We start from the raw sequence: 24,924 nt of genomic DNA, 5'->3' as shown, positions 1-24,924 counted from the left end.
TCAATTTTTCTATCTTTTTTAGGAGAAAAAATTCTTTTCCAAAAATTAATTACTTACTTTTTATCTACCCTGTATAATTAAAAAATTCCTCAATTAAATTTAAAAATTGTATTAATTATACTATCAGAAAGTAGAACTAATAGTTTTTATAAAAATGAGTTAAATTATATTATAAAAATAAGTTTTAAAGGTACCTATTAAAATAAATATTTTATTGAACAAAAAAAAGAGAAAATGTTAGATAAAAGGTTATACATAGAGATTTAATTAGAAAATTATGATATATGTATTTCAACAAAACTTGCTTTGCAAATAGGTCAATCAATGTGTTTTTAAATTTTCTTTAAGTATGTAATATGTTAGTTCTAAAGTAAAATTAAGATTTTTTAATATAATATTAGAATTTTAATATTCTACAAATGGAAACAATAAATGCGTTTTTCTCAAAATCAAGTTTTTCAAATTTGTGGAATTCGCAGTTCATCAAATATTAATTTGATTTATTTCGTTTAGGGCATAAAATAAAGATAATAAAATATACATAGTGATAAACATGAAATATTTATGATTGTAATTTACGAAACGCAATGACAAAAATTCACGATTAAAACAAAGTCTTAAATTAATTCGACAATTATTTTATTTTTATAAACAATAAAAACTATAGAAATGGTTACTTGCGTCTATTATTTTTTATAAAAAGACATTTTTTTTATTCTAATTTATTATTAAGAACACAAATAGACGCAATAGCAACTATATATTATTGTTGAATTATGCCAAAAAAGTTCTATTGATTTAATATTATCGTCATCGATTAACGTCATTGATTAACGTCATCGATTATAAAAATTCTGCCGATTTTCACACCTATGTAAACTGTAAAAAATATATAAAAAGTAAAAGTTAACTAATTTTTTATCAAAGTTGTCAAACAAGTAGTCACTCGTGAAATAGTAAATCATGATTTCGTTAATATTAATAAAATTGCTTCTAATATTTGTGTCGAGTACAATTTCACAGCCTACACTGCTATGGAATTCGACAGTAAGTTTTTAAAATATTAATTAAAAGATAAATGTGCCTCATCACCACATACATTTTTCATTTAACTATAAATTCATCTTTTAGCTAACTGCACGAGCTATCGAGCCTTTAGTTCGAGATAATTCAGGATCACTGACCAATCAAAGAACTAAATATCAAACCTTCAATGATAATACTAATTTTGGTATAATAATTAAACAAGGTACAACATTTAGCTTAACGGTAGAGACACCTTCCAAAATAGAAGATTTAAAGTTTTTCTGTTTCCCTTATCCACAACATGAAAAAAAATTAATCAAATTAAATCTTACCGGAAAAACAAATTGCACAAATACATTAACAACAAATTATGATTGTGTACCTATGGTATCCGCATCAAAAAATGTTCCATTACGGATGATAATTGAAACCAAAAACTGGTTTCCATTGTCAACTAACAATTCTAATGATGTGTCACTTCCAAAATCACAAGGAAAAGGAATTTCACACAAAATAGAAAATAATTTAAAATATTCATTTCATGCATTAGGTTATAATGATTTGGAATTTTTAACAATATTGATAAATTACAAGAACATGACAATAGAATTACAACAATTGCAAAAAAAAATTCATGGGAACTTTCAACAAGAAGTATATTTTTGGATCAGTTTAGAACGAAATGGTTTATCAATTTTTGAGTATAAATTTTTAGGTTGTCCCCCATGTGGTACAAAGCTTATTAATGCGGTGGAAAAATTTGAGTTAAATGATGTAATTCATTTTTATCATGCCGAACCAGGTCGTTTTAAATCAAATCTCGAAGGATTAAATTATAAAAAAACAAGTAATACTTTTATTTTATCAAATACAGGTTTGGAGACCTTAAAATAAAATGGAACAGAATTAAATAATTTAAAATAATCATTCGATGCTTTAGTTCTTGTTGATAAGATGTTTTTAAAAATATTTTTTGTAGTGTAGCACATAGCCATAATTTTGTTTTAACACAGTAGGGTTTGCGCCATGCCACATTAATGATATGATTCTTACAATAATTTTTTTTAATGCAATAAAATTGTTAAATTTAATTTGGAATTGAAAATAGTTTTAAGTTACAATGCATTATATTAACATTAATTTGCAAATTATATTCGTACATTGCGGTTTTAATGACTTGGAAGCGTACACTCAAATGAAATTGGGATGAAAACTAGATTAATTAAGTCTAGTATAAATTACATACATAAACTATGAAATATACTATAATAGAATGTTTATTAAACAATATTAATAATACAACTTATGTTAATTTATGTATTATGAGAAATATATAATTTACAATAAATATATAAAATATACATAACTATTAGTCAGATTATTATTTTTTATATGCTCTTATAATGATAATTATTTTTGTGCCAAAGAATCATCTCGCCGAATCAAGTCAGAGTACATGTTAACGAATTTTTATTTCAACAAATTATTTAATTATCTACACTGAAAAGGACATTAACGTTGATGTCGAAACGTCTGATGGTATATTATTAATAAAATGAATCATTTTAATCGAGTGTAATTCTGTATTTTTACTGGGAGTCGATTATATAATTTGATTTGACTTTGACGTCAAATTTATTTTTTGATTGCAATACGTCAAATTGCTATAAAAAAATAAATTTGAATGCGACGTTAAATTGAAATAAAAAATTAAATTTTAATTTAACGTCTAAGTTAAATAAAACAATGAATTTGTTGAATTAAATTTGACTTTGACGTCAAATCAAATTACATAATCGACACCCTGAATTCTATATCAGTTTTTCCGAATAAAATAAATATTAAAAGAAATTTAATATTCTCTGACGTTAATCGATGATGAAAACATTAAATGAATAGAATATTTTTTATCTATAAGTCAACAATAATCATTTATTGTTTCGGGCCTTGTTGCATTCAATTAGAGATATACTCAAGCATTCAGTCAAATAGATACAAGACTTCAGATTAATTTTTAAATATTTTCAATAATTTTAATGCAATCTCCTGTATATAAATATTACAAATTATTTTCTCAACAGTTCTCTCTGCAGATTCTAAATTTTTAACTTCATACAAAGAGTATTCAAACATCACATCATCAATCAAAATGTTATTTTTTATATTAAGGCTTCCATAAATTTTATCAATTGAGTTTCCTGAAAACATATCTTCTGCCAATGATTTATAAGACAGTGTATATTCACTGGAACCTAATCTTAATATATATTCTTTTAACATTTTTTCGAATCTCTCAATCTATGTAAAGGTATTCTAGTGGATTTGGAGTATGCAGCATCTTTAATATCTGTGCACCTTTTTAATTGATATTTTTCTAGATTGTCAAGTAACTTTGAATTTTCTTCTCTAATTTTAATCCATTTCTCTTTCTTAATTGGTTTTTGAACTATTTTTGATCTATTTGTAAAATAGGCTCTCTTTTAATGTAATAAGTATTCTCCACAGTAAACTCAATTTCCGGAAATAAAATTTATTGGTTTTTCAAAGTATGCTGAAATTCAGAAAGATCAATAAATCGAAATTGAGAATTCATCGTTATGTGAAAACGTACTTTGTTCTCTAAGGCAAAATTTGACAATTTTTTGGATGCAATATCTGTCAAAAAAGTAAGATCATTAAAATAAAACACTTTTTCTTTTAAATTCTCCAAACCCTTAACAAAGGTACTTTTATTTCTTTTTAAAAAATTATATACTTCTTATTCCAAATCGGATTTTTTAGACTTCGAAACATTTATTCTTTTCATTTATAATGTAAACTCGAATAAACAAACGTCAATTCAAATGTTCAAAAGAAAAGAATTCATGGTAAGAAAAAAATAATTCACCGTAACGTTCCAATTCAGTTTTTTCGCCAAACCGAATACAGCTTAAGTTACCACCAATTCTTTTCGCTTACTCCTAATTTTTTTTTACTGAGAAGTTCCTTGCGAAGTAAGTTGTCCAGATTGTTTTGAAGTTGACGGAATATTATCAATTACCAATTCTCCTTGAACAATAGGTTCCCGGTAAGATGCGAGGAATAGAGAAAAATTGAAAGTTTGTATACATAGACCAGAAGTTAAGAATTTTTAATTTTTCTGAATAGGCTGTTTTACGTTTTTACCCAATTCCTCACTGAACATCAAAATATCAGAAAAATGAATTCTTCTCTATTCCCAGTAGAGGTAAGTCAGTAGAAAAGAATTCAGACTTCTTATTCTTCTTAATGCGCAAAGTTTCATATTTTCAAATTTTTGGTAGCGAATAGAGAAAAATTAAATTTTTGGAGAGTAAATTTTAAATATCTATTCCTTTCAATCGACAGTATCAAAATTTCTGAAGCCCATTGAAAGGAATAAGAAATTTGGAGAGTGAAGTGGATATGTCTATTCCTTTTAATTGACTGTACCATAACATCAGGAGCGTATTTACGGAATAGAAAATTTCTAGATTAAATCGACGCCTCCCGTTCATATAATGCTTATTGAAACTGCAATATTCTATATAAGTCTTATTCAATTTTTTTTGCAATATAAGTCATATTTAAATTTTTGTGCCATATAAGTCTTATTGAAAGTTCAGTGCTATATAATTCTTATTCAATACAATTATTGTACTGCACGGAAACTTGAATAAGAATCATATAGCACTGAACTTTCAATAAAACTTATATGGCACAAAAATTTGAATAAGACTTATATTGCATTGCAGTTTCAATAAGCATTATATGAACGGCAGGCGTCGAAATGAGGTATCTTTATGCCTTGCAATTGACTGCGTCAGGTTTTTAAGAGCATATTCAGAGGAATGGGAAATTTAGGGTATAAATTCAGTATTTCTATGCCTCGCAATCGCCTGAGTCAAGTTTTTAGGACCGTATTCAGAGGAATGGGAATTTTGTAATAAGAATTAAATATTTCTATTCCTTGCAATCGACTGCGTCAGATTTCTAAAAGCGTATTGAAAGGAATGAAAAAACTGGCGAGTATATTAATAATTCCTAATTACCTATTTCAATTTTTTTAAAAATATTATAAGAAGCGAAAGAAAATGAATATAAATTTTAAGATTTTAAAAGAATATAAGTTAATATTTACTTATTGACTAATTAAAGACATTTTTAAAAAAGTTGAATAAACAAATATTTTTACTGTAAATCTGAACTTTTTCAGTGTGTGTAAAAATGGAAGTGAAACAATAGTGTACTGAATGAAATTATTTAACTACCCGGTAAGAAGCGAAGAATAGAGAAAGAATGAAATTTTGTATTGTATATTAAACATAAGTTGATCATTTTCAATTCTTCTGAATGGGTGAATTTACGTTTTTACTCAATACCTCAGTAAACATCAAAATATATAAAACAAGAAGGGGGTCCTTTATGTTTATTTCATAAACATTATGCTTCCTCATTATGTGAAGCAAAAAATTCGCTTCCTCGTGAAGGAAGCAATGAATTTGTCCAATTCAATTGATTGATTTAAAAACTTTCGAATTAAAAATGTTTTAAATTAATTAAATTTTTTGAAAAATAAAGAAAATGTTAATTAATTTTGAGTGTAACATAAACTTTATATATGTTACGGTAAAAGCCCGAAGTTGGTAAATGTGCACATTTACTGGTTAATGTGCACAATTACCAATGCAGTTGGTAAAAGTGGGAATTGTCTGTTTTAAATTAAAAATTTCGTACATTTACTAAGTAAATTGGTAATTGTGCACAATCACCAACAGAAATTGGAAAATGTACGAAATGTCTAAATTGAATCAAAGATTTCTCACTCGTACCAACTACCTTGGTAAATGTAGATAGTTACCACAAAAAGGGGTAAATAGAAGTGCCGGACATATTGAAGGTTTAAAATTTTGTCTGCTATTATTTATATTATAACTTTAATCGTTATTATTGACATTTACAAAAAAATAAATTGGAAAAGTTTTATTTATTTATTTATATTGTTATCACGTCATATCGACGCAAACGTCGAAAATCAGCACTCGTTTTCTTTTTTATTTTTAATTTCGCATCACACACTTCTTTCAACACCTTATTATACTCTACTTCCGACAAATAAACAGAATTATTTTTTTCCCTTCTATAATCTTTGTTGCAATTTCATAAAATTTTTTTTTCACTTCGGAAATTACAATTTCTTCACTCATTTTTACAGGCAAAATTTAAAATATACTCGCAATTTCACTGTCGAAAGCGAACTAAACGAAATACTGAGGTTAGCAGAATAAACATTCTATTCTAATTATTCTGTTTCCTTTATAGGCATTTGATTACTATTTAATTGAAATATAAACAAAACAAACTATCTACATTTACCAAGGTAGTTGGTACGAGTGAGAAATCTTTGATTCAATTTAGACATTTCGTACATTTTCCAATTTCTGTTGGTGATTGTGCACAATTACCAATTTACTTGGTAAATGTACGAAATTTTTAATTTAAAACAGACATTTCTCACTTTTACCAACTGCATTGGTAATTGTGCACATTAACCAGTAAATGTGCACATTTACCAACTTCGGACTTTTCCCGTAACATATATACGAATCGATTCGTTTTAATGCAAGGAATATACAATTACTTTATTCATCAACTTGAATTTAAAAAAAACACAAAATTTTTTAGCTAAAATATGAATTTTCGATTTTTCAATTTTTATTAATTCTCAAATTTTAAATCAAATCTATACTTTATATATACCAACCAATTCGTTTCAATGCAGGGAATAAAATTATTTCATATATAAACATGAATTTAAATAAACACATCATTTTTTAGCTAAAATGAGAATTTTTGATTTTTTAACTTTCTTTAATTCTTTAAATTTCAATCAAATCTATACTTTATATATATCAATCGATTCATCTTGACATAAAGAAGACGATTATATTATATATTACCTTAAATTTTTCGATTTAAAAATTTTTTCAATTAAAAAAAAATTTTTGGAAAAAAGACGATAAAATTTTTTTTTTGGGGTATTTTTAAAAATCCTCTCGTCATTTTTGAGAGATTAATGAGTTAAATAAGCCTACCAAATTTTATCCAAATCCATTAAAACCTGTTAAAGATATCGTGTTCACAAAAACGATCCACACACACATACACACACACATACATACATCCGGACAATTGATCAGGATCTCATATAACATGTTTCTATATAGAGGAAAATTTGTTTTCACCATTTTTAAAAAGTTTATAAACGAAAGGACTACATAGCTTCCTCCACGAGGAAGCAAAATGAATTCTTTTCTATTCACAGTAGAGATAACTCAATAGAAAAGAATTCAGGCTTCTTATTTTTCTTAATGCGCGAAGTTTCTTATTTTCAAACTTTTGGAAACGAATAGAAAAAAATTAAATGTTTGGAAAGTAAATTTTAAATATCGCATTTTGGAGCGCATTTAGAAGATTAGAATATGTGGATAATAAATGAGGCATTTCTATGTTTTACAATTGACTGCGTCAGTTGTTAAGAAGAATATGTATAATTTAGAGTATAAATTTTAGCCAAGTCAATTAAGAAGAATTGATTTTTCTACTTTTTTTTGCTTCATCGAGAAATTGAATGAAAACGTAATATCTCCCATTTAAAAGAATTGGAACTCTGAATTCTTTTCAATTATTGCTATATAAACATTGTTACTTAATTTATTTTCGAAAAAATTGGAATGTAAGCAGAGTTCACTTGATTGAAATTTAAGTTCATGTCCATGTCATTCTAAATTAAAATGTCGAAGTTAATAAACTTCACATTAAAATTAGGTATTAAAATTCTTATTCCATTTTTGTGTTGAAAAGATGGAAAAATTTTGTAATTTTTATTCATTAACACAATTAATCATTTAAAACTATTTAAATTGACAAAATTATTAACTGATATTATTAATGTTCATAAAAATATATATACTATATAATATACTTTTTGTAATAATGAACATCTGAAAAGCTGTTTGATGACTTTACAAAATAATATAAGTATCTGTTTAATATGTTCGTTATAAGAGAAATTTTCTCAAAAATTTTCATAGCCTCCCCTGGTCGAGCGCGTTAAGGCGCTCTCAGTGCGGTTGAGTGCTATGATGATCGAGGGTTCGAGTCTCAGAGTCAACTCGTCGGAAAATCCAAGATTGAGTAATGAATACTCATTTTTTCTATTCCCAGTACAGATGAGTCAATAGAAAAGAATTCAAACTTCTTATTTTTCTTAATGCGCAAAGTTTTTTATTTTCAAACTTCTTGGAAGCGAATAGAAAAAAATGAAATGTTTGGAGACTAAATTTTAAATGTCTATTCCTTTCAATCGCAGCGTCCAAATTTCCAAAGCGTATTGAAAGGAATAAGAAATTTGAAAAGTGATGAAGATGTGGTTATTTCTATAAATTGACTATATGTCAGGCCATTTGGAGCGCATTTAGAGGAATAGAAAATGTGGAGAATAAATGAGGCATTTCTATGTTTTACAATTGACTGCGTCAGAGTACATGTATAATTTAGAGTATAAATTTTGGCCAAGTCAATTAAGAAGAATAGATTTTTTTTTACTTTTTTTTGCTTCATCGAGGAATTGAATAAAAACGTAAATTCACCAATTCAAAGGAATTCAGATTCTGAATTTTTTTCAATTCTTCGCTTCTTACCGGGATATCCAGTTTCCATCGATTTTCCAAAATCAATAACTTTGAAACTTTCTCGTGGATATAGATTAATATAAAATTTATCATTAGTTGAAAATAATTTATTTAACTTTTTTACCGAATTAACCATTCGTCCTTCTTTTGTAATTTCAACATCCTGCAATACCAATGTGAAAAAATCAAATCCATTAACGGGTGTAATTTCTTTCCCGAAATTCCGCAATTTGATTGTGTCATGAATATAATACACTTCCTTTGGAACTTCGAAATAATTAGGATCAATGTACACTATTCCAGATGGATTTTTAAATTCATATTTAATCAATAGGAATAGGTTTAATTCAGTAGTCAAGCGAACATTTTTTATAGCATCTTCAGCATTAGAATAAACAAGCACATTATTTGCTTTCAATTTCTTACGAAATTTTTTAATTGATAACATTTCTTGCCAAATTTTGCTATTTACTGGGCAAGCACCATAAAGTATGTTTGGAATTTTAATAAATTTATTATCACACTGTCTAAGGGCCAATCTGTTTAGTGCTGCTGAAAGACATCTTTGTGCATGTAAATTTTTTGGTAAAGTTTTTGACAAATGTGAATACAGTACATAATAATCCTCAAATCGCATACTTTGCCAAATTGAAAGTAACTTATACATTTCATACACAGTTTCAACATTCTGTAAATGAGTCTCATCAAAAATATAATTTATAGTTTGTTCTGCAATTTCCAAATTTTTAACCTGATATGCAGATTCTTCAAATAGAACATCATCAATAAAAATGTGATTTGTTATTTTCCATTCGTTAAATCTTTCAGAAGGTATTATACCTGCATTTATATCACCTGCCAACATTTCATAAGTAGGAACACGAGTTTCAATTGGATCAATTCTTAAAATGTAACTTTTTAAGAATTTTTCCCTTTCAGTTACTCTACGCAGAGGAATGTTTAATGAGATAAGATTAGCCGCATTCTCGATATTTACACTTCTTGGATATGTATTTACTTCTTTATTATTCAGTGAAAGTCTATTCTGCAGTCTTTGTATTTGCCAATTTGATTTCAATATTGGCTTTTGTTTTAGTTCTAAAAGTAAGAAATCCTTTCCATTTTTGAATTCAGCATTTACTACGTGAAATTCGAGTTCTGGAAAAACAACAAATTGGTTTTTCCAACTCTTATCAAATTCAGCCAAATCAACAAGTCCATATTGAGAATCAATTGTCATGTGATAACGAATTTCTGTTGTTAAGGAGTATGATTTTTTATTAACAAGATTAATTTCACTTGGACGAATATCTGTCAATAGGGTAATATCATTGAAATAAAAATCCTGTCCTTTCATTTGCTCCAAATACTTAACAATATAGGGTCTGTTTAATGTTTGTTTAAACCATAGTTCTTTTGGCATTTCATGAAACACCCTGTCTTGATTCCAACGTATTTTCTCGATATTCTTTTGTAACATTATTAATCTTTCTTTCTTTTTGTATAAATCAGCCCAATTTTTAGGTTTTAAGTCTTCTAAAGATAATAACATTTCACGATAATTATTTTCTCCATACCAAAGTGTAGATTTGAAGTTACTTTGAACCAATCCTTCAGATAGCCTTGAAGTTGACGGAATGTTATCACTTTGTAATTCACTTGGCACGTTTCCTTGTGACGTATCTGGATTCATTGGCGTCTTATTCCATTCATTCGTATTATGATAAACTATATAATCTTTTATTATTTTCCTGTCTTCATCTAAATTAAGATAAGGAATAAGTTTTCGAATAATCTCATGTCTTTCCATTCCAGACACATCAATATTTGTCAAACTTTCCTTAGAATAAAGGTCTCCAGATCCCTTTGAAGTTTCGGGAATAACTTTATAAGTAGGTATTATTTTCGTATCTGCATTAAGATAAGGTAAGTCACTTCGGAGTAGATCATTTTCTCCCATTTCCAGTTTCACATTCGAAATTTCAGTAGTTGCTGGAATATATTCACGATAGAAAATTTTGTTTATGTCATCTTTTGTTGGCAACACGGGAACTTGAAACGGATTGCCTTCAATGGTTCTTAGTTCTGCAGTATTTCCAAATGATGATATGCATGTGGGTCCAAAGAAATTTTCACCGTTCGGATAATAGTATTGAACGAGTTTATAATTATTCTCGTCTCTCAGAACCTTTGGTATCAGACCATTAAATGTTGACAGTTTCATATTCGTATTAAGCTTTTTTAACACAGTTGTTAATAACAATTTTAGATTTGTATTTTTTGGAATTTTTTTAATCATAGTGTTATATATCTTGTGCAATTTTTGGTAGCCAAACTTGCCTAAGTTGTTGATTGATTCAATTCCAGGATCTATAACTCGTAGGAAGGTAATAGATAAATCTTTTAACAGGTGCTTGGTAAAAATTTCCTGCGAAACGGATCTCGCCAACACTTTTGAAACTTGATATAATGAAGTTAATCTACTGGCACTTGCTGTACTTGCAAAAGTACTTCTAATTAAATATTTTTCGCTTAATCCAATTACAAAGTTGTCGCTCATTTTTGTTGCGTATTTTGTGGCAAGACTTTCTACAGGAAGTAAGGTGAGAACATCTGAAGGACAGCTTATTGCGGCTCCAGTTTTGCTATCCGCTTTTACGCTTTCAATACAATTGTAAAATGGTACAAGTATTTTTAGAAAATTAAAAACCTTCTCTTTTGTAGTTTCATTTTTATAGTCGACCATTAGCTTATTTACAAATTGTCTTGTCTTTATTTCGGCAATCCTTTCAATAAATGCTTCGCTATCTTCATGAGCGAATTTCAAATCATTGGCAATTATATTTATTTCCATTTCTGTATATGGATCATTAGCAATTACATTACCAAACTCTTGTTTGTTATCACTTCTTACGAGTAATGACAAAACATTATCGTTATCTATAATGGCATAAAAATCTGTTTTTCCTTCTTCTTTAATTGCAAACAGTAGGTATACTTTGGGGTTTATTTTACTTGCCATAGGTGGCATGTTCGCCATGTACATTGGATAATCTTTCGCTTTTGCATCACTAACAATAGATTTTGAGTCTAATTTTTCTATTACTTTACTGTCATTTAAAACTTTTCTTATTGCAATCTTTTCAATTTCATATTTTGTCTTTCTTACATTTTCAAACTGTTTCTCATAAACAACTTTCAATTCGGGTAGATTTTTTACGGAACAACCAGAAGGAACACTTATTTTTATAAAGAAATGATAATATGACATATAGTTTGTCACATATTCATTTTCATGTTCTTTAAAACCAGAATAGTTACAATGTTTCTCTAGTATAGTTGTTGCCAATAATCTTCGATTTTTTAATTCTTTTATTTCCTTTTCGAGTTTGTAATAAAGGTTGTTTTCAAAATAATGATTTTCAATTTTATTCATTTCTAAATTAATATTTGAAAATAAATTTTCATAAACTTCATTCCAAAATTCTGCATTAAACAAAGTTTGATATTTCTCTCTGAATGTTTCTTTTTCCTTAGAGGCGTAAAAAAATAGTGCCGGTGTTGAAAAAGCTGCTAACATTATTTCATAAGTTTCGTTACCGTAAGCCTCTTGTAAATCAAACTCTCGTGTAATTGAAATTAAATCACCAAACGAAGCGTTTAGAGTTTCTCCAAGTATGGATTTGACAATTTTTAAACCAGCCATTGCGTATAAATAATCCACTTCCATTATGTTCATATCTTTATTTTCTGGCTCGGGAAATATTGGCAGTATATATTCAAAAAACACTTTTTTAGCAGACAAAAAAGTGAGTTTTTTGCTTTTGTTTGTTTTTAAACAGTAATCTATACTGGTGTAATTGTTAAAGAGTTCCTGCTTTATGGTTTTCATAAGTTTGGAATAAGATGTATTATCTGCCTTGTTGATTATACCTGCTAAATATCCGGTAATATGTCCATAGTGAGAAAAGAGAGCAGTGTTTAAGATGTACTGGTATGTTTCATTTACATATTTCAAATCGAGTGTTTCATTTTCGCCGCCACCATAGAGATCAGTTCCTATTAGTACATTTTTTAGAAGTTGGAGTTTTTTCTCGGATACATTGTTGGAATTATGAAGGTATTGAAAATAAGTATTGAGTACAGGGACAGTTTGATTTCGCTGCTTCAACGTAATTAGGCCTTTGTTATAAAAGATAACTCCGAGAGTGGTAATGTAGTGACAAATAGATAGGAACTGAAAATTCGATGAATGTTGTACGAAAACTGATGTGTCGTTCATCATGAGCCGATTCGGTTATTGTTGTTTTTATTTTTCAATGTTTTTACAGTTGCTGTTGTATTTTTACACTGTTGTAAAGTTTTAATTTTTCCATAGAAAACCTGAAATAATTTTACTTTTTGTTTAATTGAGCTTTTTAATGCAAGGATCGGTTAAGCGGTCGGATAAAATATAATTTTTTAAATTAGACCTATTTAGAAGGGAAGTTATAAATAATAATATAAATTTAAAAAATCTTGTACTTTTTGATGAAGTAACCGTTAAAAAATTATATGTATACATTTTAAGAATTTTATGGAGATCTCAAACTAATTCAAAAAGAGCAATTTTTCACGTCTGTGAAGTAGGCCGAAACATACCACCCACATAGCACGATTTCTGGCTTGGAGGTTACTGTAACGATATCTGTAGGGTTTGTAAGGTTACCGTGTAAGCCTGCAGTATACTTGAGGTCATCTTAAAACTTCCGCCTTACAGTAAGCTTACACAGTAAAGCTAAGGTAAGCTTACACAGTAAGGTCGTGGTAAGTTTACATGGTAAGGTTGTGGTAAGCTTACACGGTAAGGTTGTTGTAAGCTTCCCGTAAGGTTACTGTAAGGTTGCTGTAAGGTTACTGTTAATATAAAGTAATATGAAAATATATTAAAAATAATTATATTATAATATATATTATATTATAAATTTTTTTGTATAAAAAATTATATATTTGGTAAAGTACTTTATGAACCCCAATAGGGTTTGTCAAATAAAAGTTACTGCGCAGCCGTATGTGCCATAGAAAACTACTGCGCATAAATATTAATAAATTTTATTTATTAACAACATTCTATGTTTACAGTAACCTCACATCAACCTTACAGTAACCTTAAAGGAAGCTTACAACTACCTTACCGTGTAAGCTTACCACAACTTTACCATGTAAACTTACCACGACCTTACTGTGTAAGCTTACCTTAGCTTTACTGTGTAAGCTTACTGTAAGGCGGAAGTTTTAAGATGACCTCAAGTTTACTGCAGGCTTACACGGTAACCTTACAAACCCTACAGATATCGTTACAGTAACCTCCCAGCAAGAAGTCGTGCTATGTGGGCATGATACATATTAGTATTAGCAATTCACTAACTTTTAGGGCTCATTTAAGGCTAACTGGGCTTCCACACTTTAAATTTTAGGTTCTAATTTATTTCTTAAATTAAGGTTCCTGCCAGCTTCACATTGAAGCTGGAACCCCGCATAACTTTTTTATCACTACTCCTACTAACCTCTAACTACAAGGAAAATTTAGGTCTCATTAAGGGCTATCAAAATATTCCTTAATCTAATTAAAACATTTTCATTTTTTTAAAAAAATGTTCACATTGACAATTGTTCACACTTGACCTTATTATTTTTTTAAAATGAGTTTCCGACTAGTAGCAACGTAGGTCCATCAAACCAGTACCTCCACAATTACAATTTAGAAAACAGACTACACTAGATTTTTGGGCTTTTTAGGGCTCCACAAAAAAATATTCCTGATTTTTAAAAATCACCTCTTCAACAAAAACAACCCTTTTTAATATCAGCAACTTACATTTTCCTATTTTTCGAATTAATAAATTCATCGGATTCGCTTGAAACTCATTACTCGGGGGTTTGTAGGGTCGCTGATTACGAATCCAAAGTCCGTTTTCAAAAATTCAAAATGGCGTATCCAATATGGTGGACAAGTTTAAAAAAATTGAACGTATACGCTTGAAACACGTTACTCCGGGGGTTTTTAGCGTCGCTGATTACGAATCCGATGTCCGTTTTCAAAAATTTTAAATAGCGAAACCTATATGACCAACGAGTTTTACAAAAATTAAACCTATTCGTTCGAAACTCATTACTTAGTGAACAAGAGTAAACTCCTAACCTTAACTACCACTTCTCATTTTGGGCTTCACGCCTAAACTTAAATATAAGGGAAAACCTTGAAGTATTTGCATAATTTCTTTGTTTTTTTCTTCTAACCTGTCCTAATAATTTTGGGCTCTTCAAAATCACATCTTTCCATTTTTGGGCTTCATCCCTAAATATAAAAATTACCTCTAAAATTTAACAAAAGAGTAAACTTCGATCTATTTGCAGAATTTTTTTTCTTATAACCTGTCTTAATACTTTCAGGCTTTCCAAAATTACCACTTCTCATTTTTAGGCTTAACCCCTAAATCTAAAAATCACCCCTAAACTTTAAAACAAAAGTAAACTTTGATCTATTTGCAAAATTATTTTTTCTTCTTCTAACTTGTGCCAATATTCTGTTTTAGTTAAAAGAGTAGTTTTTGAAAATGATTGGAGCCCAAAAATTGGGATGGTTGTTTTTAGGGAGCCCAAAAATATTTGACCCGATTTAGAGGAAGAACTACCGGATTATATTAGTTTTTTTACTTCTGTTTTATTTAAAAGGGTATTTTTTGAAGATTAGGTGGATCACAAAATTCGGGATTGCTGTTTTTAAGGAGCCCAAAAAATTTGTTGACACAATTAAAAGAAAGATTTACAGAATTATGTCAAACGTAAATGTTTTTGATCAATTTGGAAGAGAAGATTATTAATATAGGGGTGAGTGGGGAGTTGTGCCTCGAGGGGAGTCGTGCTAAATATTTTTAATATGGAAATTAATATGACTAATTTCAATTATTGTCATATTCTTTTCTCGTTAAAAACTAACTTTTTAAGTTGTACTCGTTATTTTTGGAAACATTTTTCGTGTTTTTCCAGATAGTGAGTTAAAATTTGTTTCTAAAAGTTTTGTTGTCTCTTTATGTTTAGGTCATTCACACTAATTTTTTCAAAGTGATCACAATGTTTAATGCATAAAAATTAGCTGTTATTAATAAATTTTCGAGGTACTCCAGCGTTAGTAGGGAGTTGTGCCTCACATCATATTATTTAACAGTTTTTAATGCTAATACGCACTCTCTTTTTTATTTTGCATTATTTATGAATAATTAGAATGTTTTAAGCAATTTAAATATTTAAATTTCTTTAGTGAAATGAGACTTTTTACATCTGTATTCACTGTAAATGCAATTAATTTTTTAGCTTAATTCAATTATTTTTAAAATAATTTTATTTTATCTAAATTACCTAAAATTAATCTTTTATTATCTTAAATATTTCTTTATTTTATGTAAGTTATCTTACTTTTTCACATTTCATAATTTAAATAAAGAATATTCTAAAAGATGTGTCTTTTTCTTAAATTTTCAACAGTGGACCACAACTGTGAGAAAACCTGTATTTTATGAGAGAGAAGTGCCTTTTTCCGACTCGGTCAAATATCTAGGAGTGATTCTGGATAAAAAGCTGATCTGGAAAAAGCACTTAGAGTATGAATATAGTAGGTTTTGCACTGCTTTTTGGGTTTGCAGAAGGGCTATTGGATCATCTTGGGGTCTAAAACCGGATATGGTTCAGTGGCTCTATCGTATGGTCCTGTTGCCAAGGTTTCTGCATGCAGCAATTGTTTGGTGGATTAGAAGCCAGTGGAAAACGGTAAAATTGAAACTTGAACAACTGCAAGCAATGGCGTTAAGAGGGATTACTGGCGCAATGAGAACCACGCCAACTTCTGCGTTAGGTTTCTTACTGGCGGAGGAACCTCTACACATTTTAACGGTTAAAAATAAGTTAAAACATATTATAACTGTACATACTTGTAAATGATAAATTAGGTATTAAAAATAAATGAAAAATATAGTTAGATTTTTGTTTTTATTCGAACATAAAAGAACGACGTTAAAGAAATAATAATAAAAAATTAATAAATCAAAGAGAGTAACTAAAAAAATCAACGATTTTTTTCTAAGTCCCTAAATTTTTTAGACTTATAAAAAAAAGTATGTAAGATTTTCTAAAAGCATATGGCAAAGTATTTTGAGTTATTTGAAAATAAGTGAAAATAGATTTTCCAAGGACGGTGTCGAGGTCACGGGGTCGGTGTCGCTTTTGGAAATTTGTTAACTGTTGTTGTTGTATATAATAGAATAATAAAAAAAAATTTAAATACAGTAGGACTCCGGTTATCCGAGCTAATGTGGACCGGACCTATCTCGTATAAGGCGAAAATTCGGATAATCCGAATTGTTATTACAATTTAACATTATTATTGTTTAAAAAATTATTATTTATTACATACGGGAAAATAATATTGTATATATTCTATAATAATTTAAACAATTTAAATTTATTAAAAATAAACTCATATTTATAAAAAACTAAAATTAAAAATAACTCGGATAAAGTAGACTAGACTCAGATAATATAGAATTTCCTACTGGGACACCACCTCGGATAATCGAGACCTCAGATAAAGCGAGCTCGGATAAACGGGGTTTTACTGTAATAGTTTTGATCGAAAAACAAAACCTGGAGCACAACTCCCTACTCTCCGCTGTTCATTGATTGGCAAGTTTACACCTTCACTGATTTTAAAAGGAGTTGTTTTTGTTGAATGGGTGAGTTTTAAAAATTGGGCATATTTTTTTAGTGGAGCCCAAAAATATAGCGTATTTGATATTTTTAAAATTTTTAGTTTTTACATAGTCCAAAAATGTAGTGCAGTCTGTTATCTAAATTATTTTTGTGAGCACCTCAAAAACAACCATCGTAATATTTGGACTCCGTCCATTTTTCAAAAACTATCCTATTAACTAAAACAGAAGTAAAAAACATAACATAATCCTGTAGTTCTTCTTTTCAATTGGATCAAATATTTTTAGTCTTCTCAAAAACATCCATCCCGATTTTTGGGCTTCACCCATTTTCCAAAACTACCCTTTTAACTACAACAGAAGTAAAAAACATAACATAATCCTGTAGTTCTTTCTCTCAATCGGGTCATATATTTTTGGGCTTCACAAAAACAACCATTCAAATTTTTAGGCTCTACTCATTTTTAGGGAATAAGCCCAAAAATTGAGAGTCGCAATATTGAAGAGCCCAAAAATATTGGAACACGTAAGAAAAAGAAAAAAAAGCGGAAATAGATCAAAGTTTTCACTTGCGTTTAAGGTTAGGGGTTTACTCTTGTTCACTAAGTAATGAATTTCGAACAAATAGGTATAATTTTTGTAAAACTCGTTGGTCATATTGGATGCGCTATTTTGAAATTTTGAAAACGGACATCGGATTCGTAATCAGCGACCCAAAAAACCCCCGAGTAACGAGTTTCAAGCGAATCCGATGAATTTATTAATTCGAAAAATAGGAAAATGTAAGTTGCTGATATTAAAAGGGGTTGTTTTTGTTGAAGAGGTGATTTTTAAAAATCAGGAATATTTTTTTGTGGAGTCCTAAAAAGCCCAAAAATCTAGTGTAGTCTGTTTTCTAAATTGTAATTGTGGAGGTGCTGGTTTGATGGACCTACGTTGCTACTAGTCGGAAACTCATTTTAAAAAAATAATAAAGTCAAGTGTGAACAAGTGTCAATGTGAACATTTTTAAAAAAAATGAAAATGTTTTAATTAGGTTAAGGAATATTTTGATAGCCCTTAATGAGACCTAAATTTTCCTTGTAGTTAGAGCTTAGTAGGAATAGTGATAAAGAAGGTATGCGTGGTTCTGGCCAGCTTCAATGTGAAGCTGGCAGGAACCTTAATTTAAGAAATAAATTAAAAGCCTAAAATTTAGGATATTCAAGCCCTGTTAGCCCTAAATGAACCTTAAAAGATAGTAAATTGCTAATACTAATATCATGGTATGTTCAGGCCTACTTCACAGACGTCCATTTTTTGGTATACTTTTCTAAAAAATTATTTAATTCATCTGTTCAGGCCTTGTTGCATTTAATTACAAATAGAGTCAAGTATTCAATCAATAGTTACAAGACCAATTATACGACTTTTTGTCTTTTTCTAAATATGTTTGGCTTTATTTTAATAAGATGCGCTTTTATTTACATTTTGCAATAAATTTTTAAACAAAATATGTCTTTTTTAGTATACAATGCTGATCTTCTTTAGATTTTTTTTATTATAATTATCTAACAAATTTTTAACTAAAATTCTTCTCTAAATTAATTATTAATTATTAACTTTAATAATTTCCGTATTCATTCATTCATTCCGTCTGTCCACACTTGAAGTTAGTCGTATTTTGTTCCTTTTGTTTTTCTAAAATTTTGACAATTCTTGATTTCGTAATATTTTATGGTTAACACGACGGATATTTTTATTTATCGCCATTAATTAAGTCATATACTAAGTGACAGTTTAAAGTAAAAAAAAAATATTGTTCATTGTGTGCAGCACCAGTATATTTCCTACTTGGTATTTATAGAAAAATAAGTTTCAATTATAATATAATTTTTATTATTATTTATAAATTTATTATATTATATATACATTTTTTTAAATATAATGATTATTACAGATAATTAGAACATTTTAACTTATAATTATTATTTATCTTTCATTATTTTTTCATTATTCATTATTATTTATTATATATTATTATTCACAAATTTATTATTATTAATTATTAAATTGTTATATTTTTTTATCTATAAACAATATAAAAATAGTTTGCTTTTTTAAAAAATTTTCAATTTGATTTTAATTTTTAATTTAAGTTTAAAGTTTAAACCATTACAAATTTTTTTTAGGTTTTATTTTTTCAAAATTTGAAATATTTTTTAATTGCTTAATACTTTTTAAAATATAATTAATAATTTTCTGTTAATTTAAATTTCTTTTTGATTACATAATTTTTTAATATTTATTAATTATCAGTTAATTAAATTTTTTGAAAAAAAACATAAATTTAAAATTTTTATTTGCAACGAAATATTTATAGAAAATACAAAAAAATATTTAACATAACTAATTTTTTGTAATTTGAAAGATTATAAAAAATTCATCGAACATTGACTTTATCAAAAATATTTATTTCTAAAATTTTAATATTTATATTTTAAAATTTTTACTTTAATTTATTTATTTATATAACATCAAACTCATTTTTTTCTGTGTATAAATAAATGATAACGTGAAAATTAGAAATATACCTATTATTAATTTAATACTCCACTGATGCAGAATTATTATTATTATTATTATTTTTATTATTATTAATATTATTATTATTTTAAAATAACCATTGCAATTGAAGTTGGACGCGCGCTTGCGCGCGTGTAATTTTGCTAGTATTCAATAATTTTAATGAAATTCTTCTTAAATTCAATTATATTACAACTATTTTGTAATTAAAAATATTATGAAATTTAATAATTGTTTAAAATTTAGATAAGAAAAATGAGAAAATAAAATTATCAAAAATTTTAAATTCAAAACCTTCTAAAATTTTCCATCTAAAACTTTCTGATATGTAATAATTTCAACTATAACTCTTATAAAATTCAATTATTTTTATAATATTCATAAAAAAAGTCAATTATTTGAAAGTATTTTTCAATTAAAAACTGTTGAAAGTCAATTTTTGTTTTAAATTATTTGATGCCTTAGTTTCAATTCTAAAAATTTAATAATTGTCTGAAATTAAAAAAAATCGTTTTAAATTCAGTAAATTCTAAAAATTTCAACTCCATTTTTTCGTAGATGCAGAAATGAAGCAAAAAATGTTAGAAATATAATATTATAAATATTTTAACGTTTAACTTCATCGAGCAAAATTTTATTGATTTTTTTAATATTGTATGTCGTTAAATATTTTTTTAACTGTTGTCGACATTTCGATATATTTTGTTACAAGAATTTAATTTTTTTAATGTGTCTTATTTTTTATTGCTTTAAAATTTTTCACAATTATTAAATGAATTTCTTTTGTAAAAGAAAATATTAAATAAATTTCCAACTAATTTTTTTTGTAGATACAGAAATAAAGCAAAAAAAAGTTAGAAGGATAATATTAAATATTTTAACGTTTGACTTTATCAAGTAAAATTTTATTGTTTTTTTATGTTATATTTCGTTAAATATTTCTTTTAACTGTTGTTGATATATCGAAACATTTTTTTTCAAGGATTTAGTTTTCTACACGTGTCTTATTTTTACTGCTTTAAAATTTTTCAAATTTATTAAATGTATGTCTTTGGGTAAAAAAAATATTGAAAAAAACTTGCAACTCACATTTTTTATATACAACAATAAATTTTTTCTAAAATATATCAACACTAATTCTTTTTTTACATTCTAATTTTTTTTTATAAATTAGAGGAGTAAATATTAAGCAATAAATTTTTTAACAGAAAATTTTGAAAAAGATCTATCAATTCGTCAATTGAGAAAAATGACACTTTATCTTTAATACTTAAAAATTGGATAGTAATATTGTTTAGAAAAATTTCATTTCTTTTTTGAAAAGTATGTACCCAGACAGCACGTAAACCTGCAGCAACCTTGCGGCAAGTTTGCCACGCAATATTGCTAAGTGAACACGGCAAGCTTTCAGCAAGCTTCAAATATCCCACCTAATCCAAGCTTGCATGGTAAGCTTGCCGAAAGATTGCAGTGTAAGGTTACTGCAAGATTGCATGTTAAGATTATCGCAGGCTTGCATACTAAGCTTGCACGGTAAGCTTGTGGCAAGGTTGCAAATAACCTTCCCCAATCAGCACAGAAGTTTGCATTGAAAATGCGCATTATGCGCACTTGCAGTCACGAGCACCTACGGCTACGCAGTAAATTTTTTTGACCTCCCAGGAACTGGTGCTCAATGTATGTACAAAAATAAATTTCCTGCCCCCAAAAAATTCTTTGTTATATTCCGCAAGATAGCACCAAGCTTGCCAAGCTAACTTTCATGGCAAGCTTGCAAGGTTGCCAAATAATAACCTTGCCAATCAGCACAGAAGGTTGCAGCAAACTTGCCGCAAGCTTGGTGCAATCTTGCGGAATATAACAAAGAATTTTTTGGGGGCAGAAAATTTATTTTTGTACATACATTGAGCACCAGTTCCTGGGAGGTCAAAAAAATGTACTGCGTAGCCGTAAGTGCTCGTGATTGTAAGTGCGCATAGTGCTCATTTTCAATGCAAACTTCTGTGCTGATTGGGAAATGTTATTGGCAACCTTGTCACAAGCTTACCGTGCAAGCTTACTATGCAAGCTTGCGATAATCTTACTGTGCAATCTTGCAGTAACCTTACACTGCAATCTTTCGGTAAGCTTACCATGCAAGCTTGAGTTAGGTGGGACATTTGAAGCTTGCGGCAAGCTTACGTGCTATCTGGGTACGTTTAAAAATACATATGATAAAAAAATCACTTTTAAAATTTATGGAGTTTGAAGGAAGTTATGAGCATTGAAAAATAAAAAATCATTATAAAATTTTAAAATTTTGAAAAATTCATATCTCGTGAACGACTTTTTAAAAAAAAAATTGAAAAAATTAGGAAAACTAGTCTCAATTAGTACTAAAGGAAAAAAATTTTTTTTTTAAATCTGAGATACAATTGCAAATGGGCGTATAATTTGGCGTGGAATTAATTTAAAATTAGTATAATTTTTATCCTTTAAGTTTAGTACGACAATAATGCTCACAGAGAAAAATTTGTTTGAAACAAAGAAATAAATGCATTGCTATACAGTTAAAAAAAAGTTTGGTTGTGATTCATGACAAAATTATTCAATTGAATACTTTTATTTGAATGAACTTAATGATTTATTGCATTTGACTAAATTAAACTTTTTAGTTAAGTCAAATAAACTTTTTCTGTGATTAAAACGAATATAAGATTGTAAAAATTTCCTTCAGATGGAATTTTAATGTTTCCAAATAGATCCATTTGGAAGAGACGATATAAGTTATAATATAAGATTAAAAAATCTTGTATTTTTTATAAAATAACTGTGAAACAATTACAGGTACATTTTAAGAAGTTTAATGAAAATAAAAAATTATTATACCTATAGAAGTATTATACTCACCGTGAATGACCACTTGTAAAGCAAAACAACTGCATCAAATTGTCTCCGATAGAGAAATGAAGCATTGAAAACAAGATGGTCAGTTAAATATTTTAATATTTGACTTTATCAAGCAAAATTTTATTCATTTTTTTAAATATTGTATGTCATTAAATATTTATTTTTATTGTTGTCGACATATCGATATATTTTGTTTCAAGGATTTAATTTTTTAAACGTGTCTTATTTTTTTACTGCTTTAAAATTTTTCACATTTATTAAATGTGCTATTCCAGGTGAGATTTTGACTTTTTCGGAGTAGGTTAACCGATTGCAATGAAACTTTGGAATTTTGTTATATATATATATATATATATATATATATATATAGTAAGACTAATCTTTAACGTTAATTTCAGGTTAAAATATTTGTTAGTTTACGAGATTTGCAATAATAACAAAAAATTTTAAACTGCTATATCTTCCGTTCTATTAATCAGATTGAGGTCTACCTTTTTTTAAAATATCAATGAAAATGAGAGGAATAAATCTCTTTCAGAATAATTTTTTATAATTTTACAAAGAAAAAAATTATTAACTAATAATTGAATAAATTTCGAACGACAATCTAAAATTCAATCACTTAAATGCTAAAATAATCTAAATAGCTGTGTTTTCTTTAATGTTTCAAAGGAATCCAACTACAATTGCAAGTTAAACTTATTTAATTTTAATTATTTCTTTGTAAAATTATTAAAAAAATTATTCTGAAAGAGATTTATTCCTCTCATTTTCATTGATATTTTAAAAAAAAGTAGACCTCAATCTGATTAATAGAACGGAAGATATAGCAGTTTAAAATTTTTTGTTATTATTGCAAATCTCGTAAACTAACAAATATTTTAACCTGAAACTTACGTTAAAGATTAGTTTTACTATATATATAACAGAATTTCAAAGTTTCATTGCAATCGGTTAACCTACTCCGAAAAATTCAAAATCTCACCTGGAATCGCACATTTAAGAAATGTGAAAAATTTTAAAGCAGTAAAAATAAGACACGAATAGAAAATTAAATTCTTAAAACAAATTATATCCATATGTCGACTATAGTTAAAATAACTATATTATACGACATACAATATTTAAAAAAACAAGTTGTAAATTCAGATATTCATTACATGAACATTTTGCTTCCTCTTTACGATCAGCAAAAAAATTTGCTTCATCGGTGGAGAAAGCATTAACATTGAAATAAACATACAAAAATAATATAATAATATAAACATTTGAGTACCTATAGATTTGAGTTAAATTTAAATATTATATTTAAACTTGAATTTAAATAAATACAAAAGTTTTCAGCTAAAATGTGAATTTTTTTTTTTACTTTCATTAATTTATTAAATTTACTTCAAATGTAAACTGTATATATACCAATCGATTCGTTTTCAAGCAAGGAATACAATTATTTCATCTATAAACTTAAATTTAAATAATCACAAAATATTATAGCCAAAATGTGAATTTTTGATTTTTTAACTTTCATTAGTCCGGGGGAGTTGGCCATGCGGGAGATATGGCCAATTAAAATATTTTATAGAATTTGCTGCTAGGTATCGCTTATTAAACATTAATTTGCTTTGTTTTATGGCAAAACACAATTATAAGAAAAAACTTCACGAAAAATATTGAAAAAGTATGTAAAAATCTGATTTGTTATTTTGACTACCCAGTGGGCAAAAAACCATGTTCGTTCTAAAAACGTTTTAAGGACGTTTTTAGAACGTTTCGTGTCCGCCAAATAATGTTCTGGAACATTTTAAGAACATGGATGTTCGAATAATGTTCCAAAACATTATTTGGCAGACATGAAACGCTCTAAAAACGTTCTTAAAACGTTTTTAGAACGAACATGGTTTTTTGCCCACTGGGTAGTTCTGAAAAAAAGTGAAGAGTTTACGTTCCTCACTGGCGTTGTGTTATTTTGTAGAATAATTTTGAATTTCATGTTTTTTTGTAAAGTACAT

The 24,924-nt window shown here is 27.6% G+C and overlaps 1 protein-coding gene and 1 long non-coding RNA gene across 12 annotated transcripts in view; one reads left to right on the top strand and one right to left on the bottom strand.

Moving 5' to 3' along the window:
- The window catches only part of LOC127286158 (ras-related protein Rab-37), a 293,485-nt gene that overhangs the window by 88,474 nt on the left and 180,087 nt on the right, over positions 1 to 24,924 (bottom strand). For 3 of the 11 annotated variants that reach the window (XM_051312481.1, XM_051312482.1, XM_051312483.1), the window contains exon 2: positions 2,286 to 13,100. The exons of 5 other annotated variants lie outside the window; for them this stretch is intronic. In XM_051312481.1, coding sequence (XP_051168438.1) covers positions 8,680 to 13,002 — 4,323 coding nt within the window. In that variant the 5' untranslated portion in view covers positions 13,003 to 13,100 and the 3' untranslated portion in view covers positions 2,286 to 8,679. Of the gene's footprint in view, positions 1 to 2,285; positions 13,101 to 22,915; positions 23,010 to 24,924 lie in introns of those variants that run through there. 3 more of the 11 variants (XM_051312480.1, XM_051312491.1, XM_051312494.1) reach the window with 3 other exon arrangements.
- On the top strand, positions 473 to 2,398 carry LOC127286178 (uncharacterized). The gene is made up of 2 exons (XR_007843701.1): positions 473 to 1,047; positions 1,132 to 2,398. It is a non-coding gene; the product is annotated as an uncharacterized LOC127286178 (long non-coding RNA).

The sequence above is a fragment of the Leptopilina boulardi genome, unplaced genomic scaffold, assembly GCF_019393585.1.
Source record: "Leptopilina boulardi isolate dan_hultmark-lab unplaced genomic scaffold, ZJU_Lbou_2.1 LbouV2_351, whole genome shotgun sequence".
In the NCBI taxonomy this organism is placed as follows: Eukaryota; Metazoa; Arthropoda; class Insecta; order Hymenoptera; family Figitidae; genus Leptopilina; species Leptopilina boulardi.
This window is presented reverse-complemented; position numbering and strand designations above follow the sequence as displayed.